We start from the raw sequence: 17,716 nt of genomic DNA on the forward strand, positions 1-17,716 counted from the left end.
GCATGGAAGTGAAGGTGGTGGATGACAGGAGTAATCCAGGGTTGGGCCTTTGGCAAGGTAAGACGAGGGATCCGAGGGTAGAATTGAACTGTTTCACCAAAGGATTAAGAGAAGGAAGGGAAGACAGTATAACTAATAGGGGAAAGGGTGTCAAGGGAAGCAGTGTCATCCAGAGGGAGCCAGATTTCAGTAAGTGCCAGAAGATAGGAGTGAAAAAAGAAGAGGTTTAAAATGAAAGAAAGTTCTAAGACAACTCCAAAAGACTCACAATAGAAAATGCCATCCACATCCAGAGAAAGAACTCTGGAGTCTGAAAGCAGGTGGAGGCATACTGTTTGCTCTCCTTTTCCTTTGTTTTGTTTTACTGCTTCATTCTCGTGGTTCTTCCCATTAGTTCTAATTTTTCTTTACATCATGACTAATGGGAAAATATGCTTAATACGAACGTCTACATAGAGCCTATATCAGATTGCAATCTTGGGGGGCAGAGGGAGGGGGAGAAAATTCGAAACAAAATCTTATGGAAGTGAATGTTGAAAACTAAAAATGAACTAATTAATTATAAAAAAAATAAAATGAAAGAAAGTTTGAGACAGGCAGGATGAGGGAAGAACAAATGGATCTGAATAACCCACAAATAGGATAATTGGCCCCTAAATAAAGTGTTAAGCATAATCATAAAAATGAAATTCAAATTAAATTATGAAGGTAAAGAAAATTTATTTACAAATAAATATTCAGATAGTACTATATTATCAAAGCTGTTTTTAGATATTACAAAAACATAATTATCTTTTTTAAATAATATAAAAATTTTCAAAATGTGAAACTGAAGCAAGTGATGGAGGTTTTTACACTTTTTTAATGTAAATTTTCTACTTTAGCTAAAGTGTGTATCTGTTAACATTGAATATTTTGACACAGTTATCCTCTCCACAGCTTGCCAGCTGTAACCATTCACTGCTGTCTGGGTCATCATGTCCAGCTCTTCCAGTATAATTCCTCCAGCACAGTTTTTTGACAGTGAGTGTGTGACTTTGGCTGTAATAAAGATAGAAAAGTCGTGACACAAAAATGTATCTTTGTAAATTATAACTGCAAAATAAATTCAGATTTCACCTCAATATGCACCACTTAATGTATGCTAAAAAAAAATGTATGCCTAAAATGTCCGAAGATCCTACTGCTAGACCTAGGTCAAAACAAAAAGGAGGGCTCCAAGTATTAAGAGTAGCAATGAAAAAGTGAATTCTCCTACCTAGTCACCCCATCTTTTGTGCCGAGCAAAAAGCCCCCAATATCTCCCATTCTCCCTTTTTCTGTCTCTGTCTCTCCTGGACTCTAGGTGTCTGGGATAGATCCTATTTCTGTCAGACTGCTGTCAACAATCTGACTGATGGGAGGAAGAAAGTATTTTGGGAATGGAGTGTATTATTATGTTCTTGAAGAAAGAAGAGTTTCAATCACTTCTCTGCACCTGGGTCTCCGCATGTGCCTCTCCATGTGAAAGTTGGATATAGTTTACTACACAAAACACATTAACTTTTGTTCAAGTCAAAGAAAACAAATATTGTCTGTAGGGAGTGGGACACAGAAATACCTATGATTTGTTTCTATGCATTTGGTCCAATCTGAAGATGCCGGTTTCTGGAGAGTCTCCTCCCACGTATACAAACAGATCTTTCCACACTCTAATCCTAATGCAACAATATATCTAAAAAAAAAAAAACATAGCAACAAGTATTAAAATTACTTCTATTATCACCAACGTCACTTCCTAAATTTAAGGTGTTAATTGAGCATCAAAGCTCAACAACAGTAGGATTTAACAACCAATTTGCAAGCACTTTCTTACCAGGATCTAAAAGAACCAGTCACCTCTAAAAGAAAACAATGCCTATATTTGATTCTTAGCCTCTGCTGGGAAAGCTGGGAGACAACTCGGAAAGGCCAGGAGTCCTCACAAAGGAAGTCAGAAGAGGAACAAATACCAGGAAGGCAAGCAACACTGCTGCCCAGTTCAGAGTTTGGCCTTACAACGAATAAGTGAGAACTAAAATGTTCTCCTCTTTAAAGTAAAATCTAAGAACGCAACCATACCTTCTGGCAAGGGTGAGTACAGGGCTGACGCTGATGGCGGTGACTGCATCGCCTGCATCCAGTACTGAAGAGCAGGGCCCGATATTACAGATGCGGCTTTCTTCTGTAGCACCGGCGGAATCACACTCACCCCAGACTACAACCTAAGCCAGACACACAGACGAACAAATTACAGAGCTGTGTATGGTAGAACAATATCCTTGACATCTGAGGTCACGGACAAGTCCACAGGGAAAAAAAACATTTTTCTTCTCCCTTGGGATGCTCCCTACAGGTTTCTTCTGGAATAGATATTCCACAAATAAGCCCTTTCTCAGGTGCTCTGAGGAACAGAAGGTACAGGGACACAAATGATTTTTTTTCAATTCATATTTGACCCTTTTTTCATACTTAAATTTACATACGCTGCGGCTAATGTTTCTGAAAATTCACAATATTACACCCAACATGATTAAGTTACACAACAGAAAACTGAAGGAGATGAAACCCTACCTACCCTACTTCTCACTCAGTTTACTTTATAAAGATGGAGGGACGTTGCCAGGTGCTACTAAAAATGAATGGGTCTTGCTGTTCTAAGCTCTGGAAAAGTCTTTTGATCTGCTGAGATTTTGTAAGACATGATGATCTAATCAAGGAAAGGTTTGTATACGTGCTTTCTTGGAAAATGTACATGGACCCATCTTCTAATCCAGATTCCACTTAAGTAGAAGCAAAAAAAGAAATTAAAGGGGAACTGGGCTGGAATTCCCCATGGAGAGGAGATGTGAGGAGCACGAGCCTTTATCTGAGTCACTGACAAGAACAATAAATAGCATCAGCCAAGCAAAGATCCCTGGGGTTAGGGTTAGGGTTAGGATAACACAGAGGTAATGGAAGCCAGCTATCTGATCACAGTCCAGCCTTTATCCTCAGATATAAGGACAAGCTTTGTTTTCAGGAAGAATCATAAATACTACTGGAGGGTCTTCTTTCCCAAATGTCCATCTCTTCTGGTGATGGGGATCTAGATCAGTATCCAAGAGTGATTTCTTCTGGGTTTTCAAACAGTTGTTAATTTAGAATTAGAGGTCATTTTAGTCCAACCTCCTTAGTGTACAGTTAAGGAAGAAGAGGCCTGGACAGGTTATGTGCCTTGCCCTCTATGTCTTAGAATTTTACATTTTCTTCTAGACTCTTTTGCACCTTCTTTCTATGTGAAGCCTCTCCTAATCCCTCCAACTACTAGTTCCACCCTTCCCCCAGCTTCTGTGGGTGCCTTTCTATGTACACGGAGGCAGTGTTGTGCAATGGGTAGAGAGCTGGCCTTGAAATCAGGAAGACCTGGGTTTCAGTCCTGCCCCGACACTTATAGGCTATGTAACAGAGACCAGAACATCTCTTAACCTCTCAGTGCTCTGGGCAATTTTCTTTATTTATTTAATTTGCAAAGAAGGTACTGCCCTGCATTGGGAGAGTTTCTGCACCTGGCATTTCTCTGTAACAATGAAATTACAGGTCCACTCTCTATCCTTTTATAAGTCTGTGCTATTTTTACACAATAGATCAGCTACTTGAGGGCAGAGATTATTTCACTTTTACCTCTGCTTAGCACAGTGCCTAACACATACAAGGCACTTTACTGATTGCTCACACAACTTGAAAAGTATGGCTGACACACCGGGTGACAAACAGGACCCAAAAAGATCCTGACAGACTGGAACACTGGGATGAAGCTGAAGGATGAAATTCAAGAAAGATAAATGTAAAATTTTATACCTGGTATTAAAAATCAGCTTCCGTGCACAAGATGAGTGTGTGTGAAGAGGAACAGTTAGACAACAGGTTCTCTGAAAAAGATCTAGAGGTTCCAGTGAACTCTAAGCCCAGTACGACTCAGCAGGATGACATGACAGCCCCCCAAAAAACTAATGACATCATGGCTAGTGTCAAGAAGGCACTGCTGCCAAGAATAATAACAGCGAACACTTATACTGTGCATAGGCACTGTGCTAAGCACTTTACAATTATTGTCTCATTGTCTCCTCAAAGTCCCTCTGCATTCTGCCACAGTCCGATCACACCTGGAGCCTGGTTCTGCCCGGGGCATCACAGTTTAACAAAGACAATGACGAGCTGCAGGGGAACCAGGACGGTGAAGAGCCTGAGTCCACCTCAGAGAAGGGTTGTTAGGAGGGGCTGCACATGTTTACCCTGCACAAGAGAAGACTCAGGAGGGCCGATGATAAGGGCTGTTGTGACAAGAGGGACTCGAAGTTCTGTGTGGTCCCAAAGGGCAAGAACAAGAGCATTTAGTGGAAGTTAAAAAGAAGCCAACGTAGGCTTGTCGGGAACACCTTCCCAACAGTCCGAACCAGCCAAAAGCTGAGCAGGCTGACAAGACAGGTGAGGAGTATTCTCATCCCTGGAAATCTCTGGAGCAGAGGCTAGACACCCATTGGTCAGTGACGTGACAGTGGGGATTCTGCTGGTTGGGCAGTCAACTAGCAGCTAAGTGTCTACTGTGGACTATGTGTCTGCCAGGTCCTGTCTAGCTTCAAAATTCTATGACTCTTGTCGTCATTTTCAACTAGAAAGAATGTCTGATTCTCTCTCTCTTTCTCTCTCTCCTTCTCTTCCTTTTCCTGCTTCTCCCTTTATCCCCTCTTCTAGTACTTTCTATCCCTTAGTTTATCCCTTAGCCTGAGCACTCTTTGTTAAAAAGTTTTCATGACAGTGCCTCAAGCTCTTTAGAGAAAGTCTTATAAGATTGAACAATTTTTTTTTAATCACCTTTTTGTCACGACTCCCAGTGAAGAAATATCTGCTATCAGGGCTCCAATCACAAGACCAAATGATTCTAGTATGCACAGCTGTGTTTTTGTCTGTGAAGGCACAGAGACTAAAAGCTGGTTCTGGAAAAAAATACATATCCACAGTTGAAAAATAATCTACTGAATGAGACAGCTATTTGATTTTTTACCCTTTATAAAGCCATGTTTTAAAGACAATGATGCTTAGCAACTCATTTCTGTATGGTACATGTTTATGTGAAACTACACTGTTAAAATTTTTTGTATTATGTAAATAAAACTGACCTGCAACTAGTAGGACACATATTTTTTGTTGTTTTTCTAGTAACGGGGATAGATTTGTGCTAACCAAGTACTCTTGTGATCAGTGGGGAACATCTGAGACAGCTAGTTAGGAGTTCAATTTGGGGGCAGGGATGCCATGGACAATATGATTAGAAGTACATTATCACAAGATCATTTTCTTTTTGTTTCCAGTGGAAGTAATTCTCTTTCTTCAGACAAGAACTATTTAGCCTAAATATCAAACTATTTATCAAATAATAAATACAAAATATTCATGCCTGCTGCATACATTTTACAAGGAGAGTTTTGAAAGATGGAATTGAAATAGTCTCCTGAGAAACCAAGTCCTTAAGGACCAGAGACCAAACGGATTAAAATGTGTACACCCAATTATCTCTAGAAGACTCAGGGAAAACTGCACATAACAGGAGTGAGCCACATAAAAATACTCAGAATTACTGGTAAATAAATACACTGGGTCATTCTCAAAAAGGAAAACTGAAAGACCAGGTACCAAGAAACTTGTTTTCTTGGTGTCAGCCCAGCTTTAAAAGGCATTCAAAAGAAAGCAACCTCTTGAAAGGGTGAGGTAGAATGGGGTAAATTATCTCACATAAAGCAGACAAGAAAAGGCTTTTACAGTGGAGGGGAAATGGGGGAAGGTGAGAGGGAATGAGGGAATCTTATTCTCATTGGATTTTGCTTAAGGAGGAAATAACATACACACTCATTTGGGTATGGAAATCTATCTTACCCTAAAGGAAAACAGAGGGGGAAGGAGACAAGAGAGCGAGCAGAGGGATGATAGAGGGGAGGGCAGATTGGGAGAGTGGGGGTAATCAGAACTAAACACTTCTGAGGAGGGACAGGGTCAAAAGAGAGAACAGAATAAATTGGGGGGGCAGGATAGGATTAAGGAAAATATAGTTAAGTTTTTCACAACATGACTACTATGGAAGTGTTTTGCATAATTACATACGTATAACCTGTACTGAGTTGCTTGCCTTTTCAATGAGGGCAGGTGGGGAGGGAGGAAGGGAGAAAATTTGGAACCCAAAGTTTTAAAAACACATGTTAAAAAAAAATTATTTTCACATGCAACTGGGAAGTAAGAAATATAGGACATGGGGTATAGAAATCTATCCTGCCCGACAGGAAAATAGAAGGGGAAGGGTATAAGAGAAGGGAGGAGAGATAGAAGGGAGGGCAGATTAGGGGAAGGGGGAGAATGCATGCCATTTTGGGGTAGGGGGAAGGGAGAGATGGTGAGAAAATCTGGAACTCAAAATCTTGTGGAAGTGAATGTTGAAAACTAAAAATAAATTTTTTAAAAAAAGAAAGAAAGAAAGAAAGAAAGCAACCTCTTGGAATTTAAAAAAATATTTCCCCAGGCCCAACCAAGGCTGCAGGCAGAAGACAGCCAAGAGACCAGAGGACATGGGGAAGGGCCAAGGGCCCTTTAAGCTGAATACACCTGGTGAATGAATCCATCATCATGCAACTGTTACGATGCAGACTGAAAACACAAAACATCCTGAGCACCAAGTAATGGTACCTGCATACACCGGACCTAACAAGGTCCCTGTCCCCTAACAAAGTCCCACCTTAAGCTCACTTGTAAATACCAAAGAAAACAAATGTATAAGTCCTTTAGGGCCATAGGTACTTGGACATGTGTTTTCTGGTACCACCCTCACTTGACTAACTGTGAAACTGGGACAAAAAAAGTTAATGGACTCACCCAGTCTTAGGGCACATTCCTGGTATGGGGGTAGGAAGGAGGGAGTAAGCATTTATAGAACACCTATCATATGCCAACCACCGTATTAAGTGCTTTGAACAAATATCTCATTTGATCCTCACAACAACTTTTCAAGATAGGTGCCATTATACAGTTAGTATCTGAGTAAGTATCTAGTAAGCAGCTAGTAAGCTGAGGTCAGGCCCAGCACACCACACACTGATCCAGCAGCTTCCTCTATGCCTCTCTACGGCTAGGAAGAAATCCCAGGGTTTATAGATTAGATATCTAGAATGATGAAAAGCAACATAATTTCTGGTCGCTTACTGCCTCTTGATGTGTATGTGTAGACATAGTCACCAAAAAGTTGGCAAATAAGTTTTTCAAATTATTGAAAGTACTACCATGCTTTAAAAAAAATTTTAAATATTCTTAGTTGTATTTCTGGCTCAATATTTCTGCCATATAAGATCTACAGATCAGAATGTATATCATTTATCAAGTTTTGTGGCAAAACTGATTTTTTAAAAACGTCTTTAGTGTCTATAAAATGTCCCAACCATAAAAGCCATAACTCACCCGTCTTAACACACCCTCCCTTGAGCTACCTGTCACCTTACCAGCCTCACGCCCTTCCTTTAGCTGCAAGGCTAGTGGTGAACCCATCATCATGGAATCATGGTGCTCCAAATTCAGCCACTTCAAGATTATCTAAACTTCCCCTTTTCCAACCAATGCTGGAAACAGATGAAACACAGTCACATGGATGGTTTTCCACTGTCTTTTACCTGGCTGTTGTGAGTTCTCTTCCTGTCTTTTCCACAGTGACCAGTTTCTATCTCTAGAAACAGCGAGCAGGAATTTATCATCTGGAGAGAAGGCCATCTGGGTCACAGTCAGGTTGTGGAAAAGTAAGCTCTGCAGCTGCTTCCAGGAGGGCAGTACTCCAGAGAATGACAGCAGCATGCTCCTTCTTGGTTGCCTGCAGGACAGCAGTGGGGAAAAAAAAAACACAGGAAAAATTACCACAGCTAGAAAGCAACTGAAGGCAAAATGGCAAACGCACACATCTGGACAGAGAGCTGCAACTGATTCAGACACCCAAGCCTGCACAGTCCCTGTTTCTTTCATTCATTCAGAGGCATAACCACACTATTAGATGCACTTCAGATCATATGCACCCCCACCATCAATCCCTGAAAGAAATTCAACCAGTTAACAAGTTATAAAGGGGAAGCATCCTAGAAATGCATTTGAAGTCAATCACTGGGAACTGAAAACACACTTCCGGGGTGGGGGGTGGGGGGGCGCAGGGTAGGGAGTTTTCATACTAGTCCACAAAGGCCTATTTAACATATAATATAGCTTAATGGTACAAATGATCTAATCACCATTTATAACAAGATTTCTTTGTGTGTGTTTCTTTTTTTATATACTTTTTTTTTAAAAATTTTCCTCATTACAATGTAAAAACAATTTTTAACATTCATTTGAGTCTCCCTTCCTTCCTCCTCACCTCCCCCCCATTTAGAAGGTAAGCAGTTTGATATGGGTTACACATGTGTAGTCATGCAAAAATATATCCATAATAGTCATGTATAACAAGATCTCTAAAGGAAACTAAGTTCCAAGTTCTAACTCGGGAAGCCTGACAGTCCCAACTACAAATCCCAACCCCTGTGGTGGAAATTCCCACTTGCCCCTTTCCCACTAGCCCAGCTCCCAAAAGGGCTCTAGGACAGTGTGGGAGTGGAAGGAAGCTGGGACAAGAAAGAACATGGAAGGCAGCTAGGTGGTGCAGTAGACAGAGCTCCAGCCTTGGAGTCAGGAGGACTGCAGGAGGAGTCAAATCTGACCTCAGACACTTGATACTTACTAGCTTGGCAAGTCACTTAATCCCAATTGCCTAAAAAGCAAAAGTAATAATAAAGAAAGAACATGGGCAACTGGTACTGGGGTGGAGTGAGAGAGGTTCAGAAAGGGGAGGGGTCCCAGGGGTCCCAGGGTGTGGTGAGGTATAAGGGGGGCCCAGCAGGAGCACTTCTTTCTCCTGTGGCAGCACCTACGGAGCAAGGCACTGGGGAGAAGGGAGGGCAAAGGTATGATGAGCAAGAGAGGTCAGCAGCAACAGCATCAATCCCATGAACTGATGATTCATAAGCTGAGTGTTTAAGTAGCTCCCATAAGTTCTGACCCAGACCAATGACATCCAAAAACAAATGTGATCTCAAATAGCGTACTAAATAATAAGAAGAAAAATCTCGTACCTTACATGCTGAGGCAATCACGGTGTTTGAATTGTTACAGGCAACACAAAAAATTTCATAACCATGTCCATATCTAAAAAAAAAAAGTAAGAAAATCATGTGCTTCACTTAAAGGAGAAAAGGACAAGAAGCCTCTCTCAGGGATACAGCTCTTAAAGAGTATTTTAGATATGAGTAGAGGAGACAGGAATAATTCTGCATGTCTAATCAGAGTTTACAAAAGCTTTCAGAGAAGGATTTGTTTAGCTTCCATCCCCATAAAGGAGATGTCCGGGGAAATTCCCTTGTAGCAAACAAGCACAAAACTTTATCTTTTCACTGACCTTCCATTAAAGTCACGTACATGCTTTCCCTAATTAACATGTGTAATGACTAATATGGAAATATGTTTTACATGATTGCATATTGCATAACCTATATCAAATTACGTACTGTCTCAGGGAGGGTAAGAAGACAAAGGAACATAGAGAATTTGGAACTCAAAATTTCAAAAAAAGAATGTTAAAAATAGTTTTTACATGCAATTGGAAAAAATAAAATATTATTACCAAAAAAAAAAGGTATTTAAAACCTTTTCAAGGCCCCAAAAAAACCCCAAAACAAATTAACATTTATAGTTCACCTTGTATTTTTATTCCTTACTATTGGATTTGGTGCATATTTATCTACTCAGAAAAAAATCAGTTTGATTCAATACAACTTGATTCAAAACGGTCCTTTACTGAATGTCTACTCAGTAGACTGAATGTCTACTAGGCACTCAACAAAGGATTGTTGAATCCAATTGCACTGATTTGAACTGAGTATTTTCTGAGCGGAAAGGTCACCCCTAGGTGGCAGCATCTGAGTTGTACTTTGAAAGGAGTTAGGGCTCCCAAGCAGTAGAGGGAGAAGGGAGTGTGTTTCATACATAGGGGACAGCCACCCTGTGCAAAGTAGGGCTGAACAATGAAATGCCATTTATAGAGCAAACACAAGTAAGCCAGATTGCCTGAAATTCAGGGTGGGTAAGAAGGAATGGAAAGGACAGAAAGGATGGAATGGTTAGAGCCAAATTGTAAAGGGCTTTAAATGCCAGTCAGAGTTTTATCCTATTAGTAATAAGGATCTCCTGATGCTCGTGAGTAAGGATATGATGTGGTCAAATCTATGTTTTAGGAATATCAATTTGGAAATAAAAAGAGAAAAGAAAGAAAAGACTGAACTATTAAAAATATCCAAAAGAAAATAGAAGGAAGACCAGAAGGATACATGGACAAGCATGACAGCTTTGAAAGTTATGTTAAATTCATTATATACTTAAAAGGAAAAGCTATACATAATAGAGACTAGCAGTTTCACTGTGTGGTGCAATGCTTATTGTATTCAATGCTCAAATCTAGAATAAAAAATTTATTTATTTAAAAAAGGAAAAACAATTTGGCAGCCTTGTGGAGGATGGACTGGGGTGAAAATAGCCTGAACACAAGAAGACAAATAAAGAGGCTACTGCAATAGTCCAGGCAAAAGATGCTGAGGACTTGCTTGATCCAAGGCAGTGGTTGGGTATGAATGGAGAAAAGGCTACAGACATTTAAAACACTGGGATGAAGTGGATGGAGAACTTCTGTTGTCCAAAGTACATACAACTGAACACTCAGCCCAGAGAGCTCATCCATCAGTTCCTTTATTTTGGACAGACACAATGGGTAATAATAAATTAATAAAATGAGCCCAGAACTGAAAAGTGAAAAAGCAGAGTGAGCTGCATTTAGGAAACTGTGCGATGCTTTTAATGATTTCAAGCTTCTCCCTCAAACAAAGATTCATGTTTTTAATTCCAACATTCTTTAAGTATAGAGACAATATGGTAGAGTGGACTGAGAGATGACTTTGAAGCCAGAAAGACCTAGGTTCAAGTCCCGCCTCTGACTCAAGCTGGCTGTATGTCTTTGGGCAAGTCACTTAACTTCTCAATGATGTAGGCAACTCTCTAAGATTAGAAGTTGCAGAGATGGTTCTGACTAGCATTGGTGGGGGAGTTTCTCTGTACCAATGAAATCACAAGTCTAGTCCTGATAACCAAGCCTCTTCTTTCTATGACACTGACAGAATCCTAATAAAGCTGCCCCCACCCCAATATTCTAACTTCTTTATGGGCCCCATTGAAGAACAGGCACATCCTGATTTAACCACACAATCTGGCTTTAACCACACCACAGGCCCCTAGACTCAATATAGCCACTTCCCCTACCTAGCCACTGTCTCCCCCCCCACCTCAATATTCTAACTTCCTCATATATGCCTCACTGCTCACTAGGACAACAGGTGATGAACTCATATTTCTCACAGAAACAACAGGCGTGTCCATGTGATAGAATCCCAGCCACTGTCTCTAGCTAGCCACTGCCCCCAGACCATTTCCTTATACTTCCCACAGAAACAGCAGGTGTGTCCATGCACTCAACCACAACCACATCCATCTAATCTCAGACAATAGTCGGGCTATCAGAAAGCAGCATCACTAGGATGCCCAAGCAAGATGTGGACCCCAAAACAATAGAAAGGACTTTCCCTAAGTAAGCACCTGTACGCTAATAGCAAAAGCTGTCATTTAGGTGAACTTACAATGTAGAAAGGCTTATTACAATATCATTATCATACATACATAACCCCCCAATGGGTTTTTCTGTAGGCACTGTGGATAACTGCATGCACAGTTCCACTGAGGCTGGGACCCGTCCTTATTATCTAATCCCTTAACAAACCCCTCTCCATTACCTAATCCCTTAATATACCCCTCCTGCCTTTTTAATATTCATAATTTATGTTATGTAATTGCATCTTTGCCCTATAAAAATCCATCTTGCTTTCACTGAAGTTGCTGATTCCTCTTTGAACCTAGCTCGCTTCTGAGGGGTGTCAATCTTCAGTAAAAGCCTATCCTTGGATTAGAGGTGGTCTAACTCTGAATTCTTTGAGACAGGGCCACCACAACACACCATGAAACTGCAACAACACCATACAGTTGAGAAGGGTAGAATACCACAGTCTCCAAAGAACTCAAATCATAGGTGTTCCAAGGGCAATCAAAGAGGCTCATGGACTGGCCACTACCAATGAAAATCCATGTGGAAAAGTGGTGTGAAAGATGACATTGGCCAGTCATGCAGGCCGCCGGCAATGCACGCACTCTACTGACACAACGTCAGAAGACCTGGAGGAAGTATGCCCAGCATACTCTGTAGACCTCAGTTTAAGCAGGGGTTCTTGACCTGGGGTCTGTGAAACTGGATGGGAAAAAAGGACACTTTAATTTGGACTAATCTCTAACTGAAATTTAGCATTCCCTTCAATTACGAATGTAGGCAACAAAACACTGTTGTGAAAAGATGTTCATAGGATTCCCCAGCTTGCCAAAGGGGACAAGGAAGTTAAGAACTACTGCTCCAGAGGATTCACAGAAGGACATGGGCAGGACGAGAAAGCTACAAGCCTCGCTGCAGTGACAGAACCCCCATTTTAAAAAAAAATTTTTTTTAAACTTTTTCAACACCCACATTAACAGTGCCCCCAGGTCACTGAGAGAAGTGTGCTTCACTTAGATAGTGGGTGTCTCACTAAAGATTTCAGCTGTGAAAGCTTGGAGAAGAGCAGTCTGTGGGATCTGGTCTTCTCTCCTGTCTCCCCACACACCTCCATGCCTTCTTTAAGCAGTATACTGAACATGTAACCTTTTCTAGATGACTCAGAGCAGTCATAAGCATCCATTAGGTACATGCTGAAACATAATGATGGCCTCAGGGCCTATGGAGCATGTAACACTGGCTGTAACCATATTAAACAGGCCTGGGCTTTTACAGCTGCTATGATTGCTGCAGGTGGTGCCTCTCCTGGATGCCCCCAACTACTTCTTGCTGTTGCAGCCTACCCTCCTTCTAATTTACTGAGTTATTTTTCACAAAACCTTCTTGGTGAAGGGGGCTCTACTGTTATGAAGGAGGATTTTACACTACAGTTTTTCTCTTACTCACAGGGACGAGTTATCTTCCAGATGGCAGGAGTTAATACGAGTGTTACAATCATAATTCTTCCCTTCATGTATGGAGATGCCGTTACTACTTCACCATCAACGGAACATCTCCTTTATAATGATGGATCTGCTCTGATCTTTCTATACCACCCTGCCCAGTTGCCTTTGTCACAGCACATATTTAATAAAAGGCAGGCAGGCATTATGGGTACAACATGTGGTCATGGGTGGTGGTAAGTCCACATGGAGCTGAATAGCATCACTGTCTATCCATCTGGGATGATATGAGGGCCACTAAATCAATCTCACCAAAGATGGTATGTCTTGGTCCTTCTTGGATGGGTTCATTCAAGTGCTATGAGCCTACAGGCCAGGGAAGGGCCTCAGATCCTCTTACTCCCAGAGCCAGCATGAAGCTAGGTGCACGTGGGCTTGTTATCGCTTCTGTCTCTACTGTGTCCACTCTTTCCTACTTTTAGGTAAAGGAGACTGAAGACAGCTTTGACCATGTAAGCTTTGAAAGGTCAAAAGAGTAGGCCACCAGAAGTCAGGGAGCTGGAGTTCACGCCAACACATACAAGAAGCTAGACTATGAAAACTGAAGGCCAGAGAGACCTGTTTGACCCAGTGCAGCAGTGGAAGAGATTCTGGCTCCTCCATCTATGTCTATGCCTTGTAGAAATTATGTTAAGTATGAGCCCACTTTCCCCATGGACGAAAGTGGGAGTATAAGGGAGAGTGTGACCTTGGGTGTTGGGGAAAAATGTCTGTAATTTCTGTTCTTGCAGTAAATACTTCCATAAAAAGCTAAATGCAACTGGGACACTGATCACTGGCAACTAACAAGCAGAAAGAAGAATATGCTGGTGTAGGGCTGACACCAATGGTAGTGCAGAAAGACAGCCCTACTGCTCAGGAGTGTTCCTGTATCCCTGAAGGGGAGTCCGCATCGCTCTGGAAGAGCGAGTTGAGAGTCATGCTCCATGGAGGGGCTCAAATGGGATACAACTTGGCCCTCTGCATTTCGGGGAGCCCTCAGGGGAGATACCCTAGTTACTCTTGGCTATCCTTGTTCTTAGCATCCACCAGAGTAAAACTGGCAGTGTATTTTCCCTTTGTTTGGGGCTACAATTATACAGTCGTTTTTTTCTGGTGTTTCCCATATAAGTTTGTTCCTTTTGAAATGATTTCTGCAGTCGTCTGCATTTGCTGATTTATTGAATATTTAAGTACTGAAATTTGCTGCGTTACTGAATCCTGTACAAGTACTGATATTAAAGGTACTATGACAAGTATGGGCTTTATATCACTAAAATGAAGGTGCCTAGTTAATAAATGCTGAGGTTTTCACATTAAAAAAAAAAAGATGGGATGTGTTGCTGAGAAGCTGCACATAGATCTTTTTTGTAATTTAATGTTCTGGGGAGGTGCTAATTAAAGAATTCCTTTGATAAATCTTTTTCTAACCAAAGAATTACACCCTGTGATAAAATGGTGTAATGACATAATGAATGTGGGAAGGCCTTCCCCCAGAATTTAATTCTTACTCAACATCCTACAATTAATATTAGAGAGACTCCTTCCGAGTGTAAAGAATGTGGGAAGACCTTCAAAAGTAGTTTATCCCTTGATTTCCATCACAGAATTCACAATGGAAAGAAACTCCAAACGTTTAACAAATGTGAAAAGATTTCTAACACAACTCACAGCTTAGAGCACATGAGACAACTTGTACTAAAGAAAAAAATGCACCAATCGATGCAATTTGGGAATATGTTCACCAAACTTTTTTTTTCTGCTAGAGGCACCATCATCCTTCCAGTTGTGCTAGTTTTGCAACCCTGGACTCATCCTCAACTCTCTTCTCCCTCTATCCAATCAGCTGCCAAGTCCTATCAGTTCTATCTCCACAACGTCGCTCCAATCTGTTGTCTTTGCCTCACTCACTTAGACTACTACAACAACTTACTAACTGATCTTCCCACTTCTAGTCTCTCCCGTCTCCAGTCCATGCTTCCACACAGCTGCCACGATAAAGATCCAAAAGCACAATTCTGACCATGCCATGCCCCTGTTCAAGAAACTTCAAGAAACATTGCCCCTAGGATAAAACCCAAGCTCCTGAGCTTGGAACTTAAAGTCCTACACAGTGTGGATCTGACCCACCTCCTCCACCTCATTCCACATTTACTCAACACTGAAGCCCAAAAGACCTTATTTAGTATTAGTAGTTCACTAAGCTCATCCTTCCCTCTCCTGGCTCCATGCCTCTGTACAGCTGCCCAAGCCTAGAACGTTTTCCCACCTCCCCCCTGGGTCCCAGAATTCCCAGCTTCTTTCAAGCCTCAGCCCCTCCTTCAGGAAGCCTTTCCCAACAACCCTAAGGGTTGGTGCACTCACCCTTCTCCAATTATCTTGCATTTACTTGTCTATCTTCTTGTTTCTCCCTCCCAGGAGGAGGAAAGTTTCTCAAGGACAGGCATTGTTCTTCATTTTTCCCTTTATATTTCCCATGCTTAACATGCACAATATTTTGCACAGAATAGGTGCTTAATAAAAGTTGAATTTAAGTGAATAGGGTACCAACAAGGCAGCTTAATAACCTTCTTTTATCAAAGGAGGAGGTGGAAGATTTCTCCTGGACACCGACAGGGAGCCTGGTGTAATAAACAGGGCAATGGATTTAGACTCAGGAAGACCTAGGTTCAAATCCCATGTCAGCCACTTACTGTCTAAGCCTGAGCACGGACCTCTTTGGTCTCAGCTTCCTCACCTGTAAAATGAGAAGGCTGGACTCACAAGTCTTTAAGTTCTCTTCTAGTTCTAAATCTATACCCCTGTGACTCACAGTTTTTTCCATCTTTCCACTCTCCAGTGGTATTCCCCAGCCACTGTATCTACTATAGCAATGCACTTCAGCTGCAGTGACGAGGTAAGAGGGAGGCACCACGGAAGTGAAGTCTCCCTCTAATGTCTCTATGAAATGGAGGAAATGCTCCATTCTCCAAGGCAATGCCAGTCAAGCCCAAGCTGCGAGAGGTCCTGCCACAGTGGAACGACACTGAATTCAGGCCCAGTGATGGACTATCTGCCTTTTATTTGAATTCTAGCCTAGCTAAGTTCACAGAGACTCATCACCAGACTGGCCATAGCATGATGAAATTTTTGGTCACAACAATTCTCAGAAACTCTACTAAGTCAATGAAGGTTTGTGATCTTCACTGGTGAAAGAAGTATTCAAACAGATGAAATCAAAGATCTTTGGATAAGTAGAAGGAACCTCATAAATATAAAGATATAAATAACTAAATCAATGAATATATAGATGAATAAATATATATGTGAGAGACAGCAAAAGAGAGATAGCGTCAATGACGAAGTGAGACAAAGAAAGAGAGACAGAGAGAGAAAACTTAGGTGAGTTAGAGGCACATGATTTCACTCAATCAGATTAATGAAAGTTTAAAACACTAACAGTCTTTTCACTCCCCCTTTGGTTGCTGGCTTGGTCCTCCGGCCTCCATCCTTGGACTCACTCTCCTTTCTCAACACTTCACCATCAGTCCCAGGTGGCGCTCTCTGTTATTAAGTCCCTGGAGAAATACAATCCTTTCCAGTCTGTACTCTAGTTACACTAGCATAGCTTCAAGTCAAAACTGCCATCTGACCAAGGTCCCCTGGACTCTGCCTATTTCCTCATTTGGAACCCTCATACTGGATTTTCTGCTCTTTCTGAACCCAAATTGTCCATAACCTTCTACCTCCTTTCACAACTCCAAATTCTAGGGTCAACAGCCTACCTGGAGAGCTCTTATTCTTCAGGCAACTAGGCACATGAAGTTTTCAATCAATTCACACATTCTACAAAATAGCCCAGACCCAATAACAGATCTATAGCTAAATTACATTTCTGCCCCTTTGATACCTTCACTCCCAAGAAGGAGTATTTGATACCTAATAATTCAAAGTCTCCAGACATTCTCTCTTACAGGATTTTTGCATCCTCCAGACAACCTCCTTCCCTGAGATACAGCAACAAATATAAATTAGCCTAAGGCATTTCACATCATGGTGTAGATACAACCTTGGCCTCTCAAAGGCAAAGCCAGGATAGCACAAGCTCTCATAGTCCCCATTGCCAAGAAAGCTTCATGTGCAGACTGGGGGATACAGTGTCTACCATATAAAGGCAAGACTAGGATCAGAAAGATGAATCACCAGAAGGCTGGTCACCAAGTGAACATCACGTCTGGCCTCAGTGAAGAACTATGAGCTTAGACAGAGAGTGATTATGATTCAAGAGGGCAAAGGCAGCACCCAGATTAACAAGACACATTTGCAGAAAAGAAAACAACGTATGCCTTGAAACCAAATACTGCCTACCTCTAATAACAACTTCACTATGTTGTGAAGAAGAATTACTATCTTCTGGTCCACATGAATTTTGCAAATCATATGCTTTTAAGTGTCAGTGGGGCACTACCACGTAGCATTGTCTGAGGTGTTTTATTCTCACATA

At 41.4% G+C, this 17,716-nt stretch overlaps 1 protein-coding gene across 1 annotated transcript in view; it reads right to left on the minus strand.

The window, feature by feature from the left end:
* Positions 1-700: 700 nt before the first annotated feature.
* ELP2 (elongator acetyltransferase complex subunit 2) overlaps positions 701-17,716 on the minus strand; it is a 51,602-nt gene continuing 34,586 nt past the window's right edge. The window contains 7 exon segments of the mRNA XM_020985694.2: positions 701-1,041; positions 1,601-1,714; positions 2,101-2,243; positions 4,873-4,994; positions 7,707-7,854; positions 7,856-7,900; positions 9,186-9,258. Of these exon segments, the coding sequence (XP_020841353.1) occupies positions 885-1,041; positions 1,601-1,714; positions 2,101-2,243; positions 4,873-4,994; positions 7,707-7,854; positions 7,856-7,900; positions 9,186-9,258 (802 nt within the window). The 3' untranslated portion in view covers positions 701-884.

The sequence above is a fragment of the Phascolarctos cinereus genome, unplaced genomic scaffold (assembly GCF_003287225.1).
Source record: "Phascolarctos cinereus isolate Bilbo 61053 unplaced genomic scaffold, phaCin_HiC Scaffold_4;HRSCAF=312, whole genome shotgun sequence".
Classification (NCBI taxonomy): domain Eukaryota; kingdom Metazoa; phylum Chordata; class Mammalia; order Diprotodontia; family Phascolarctidae; genus Phascolarctos; species Phascolarctos cinereus.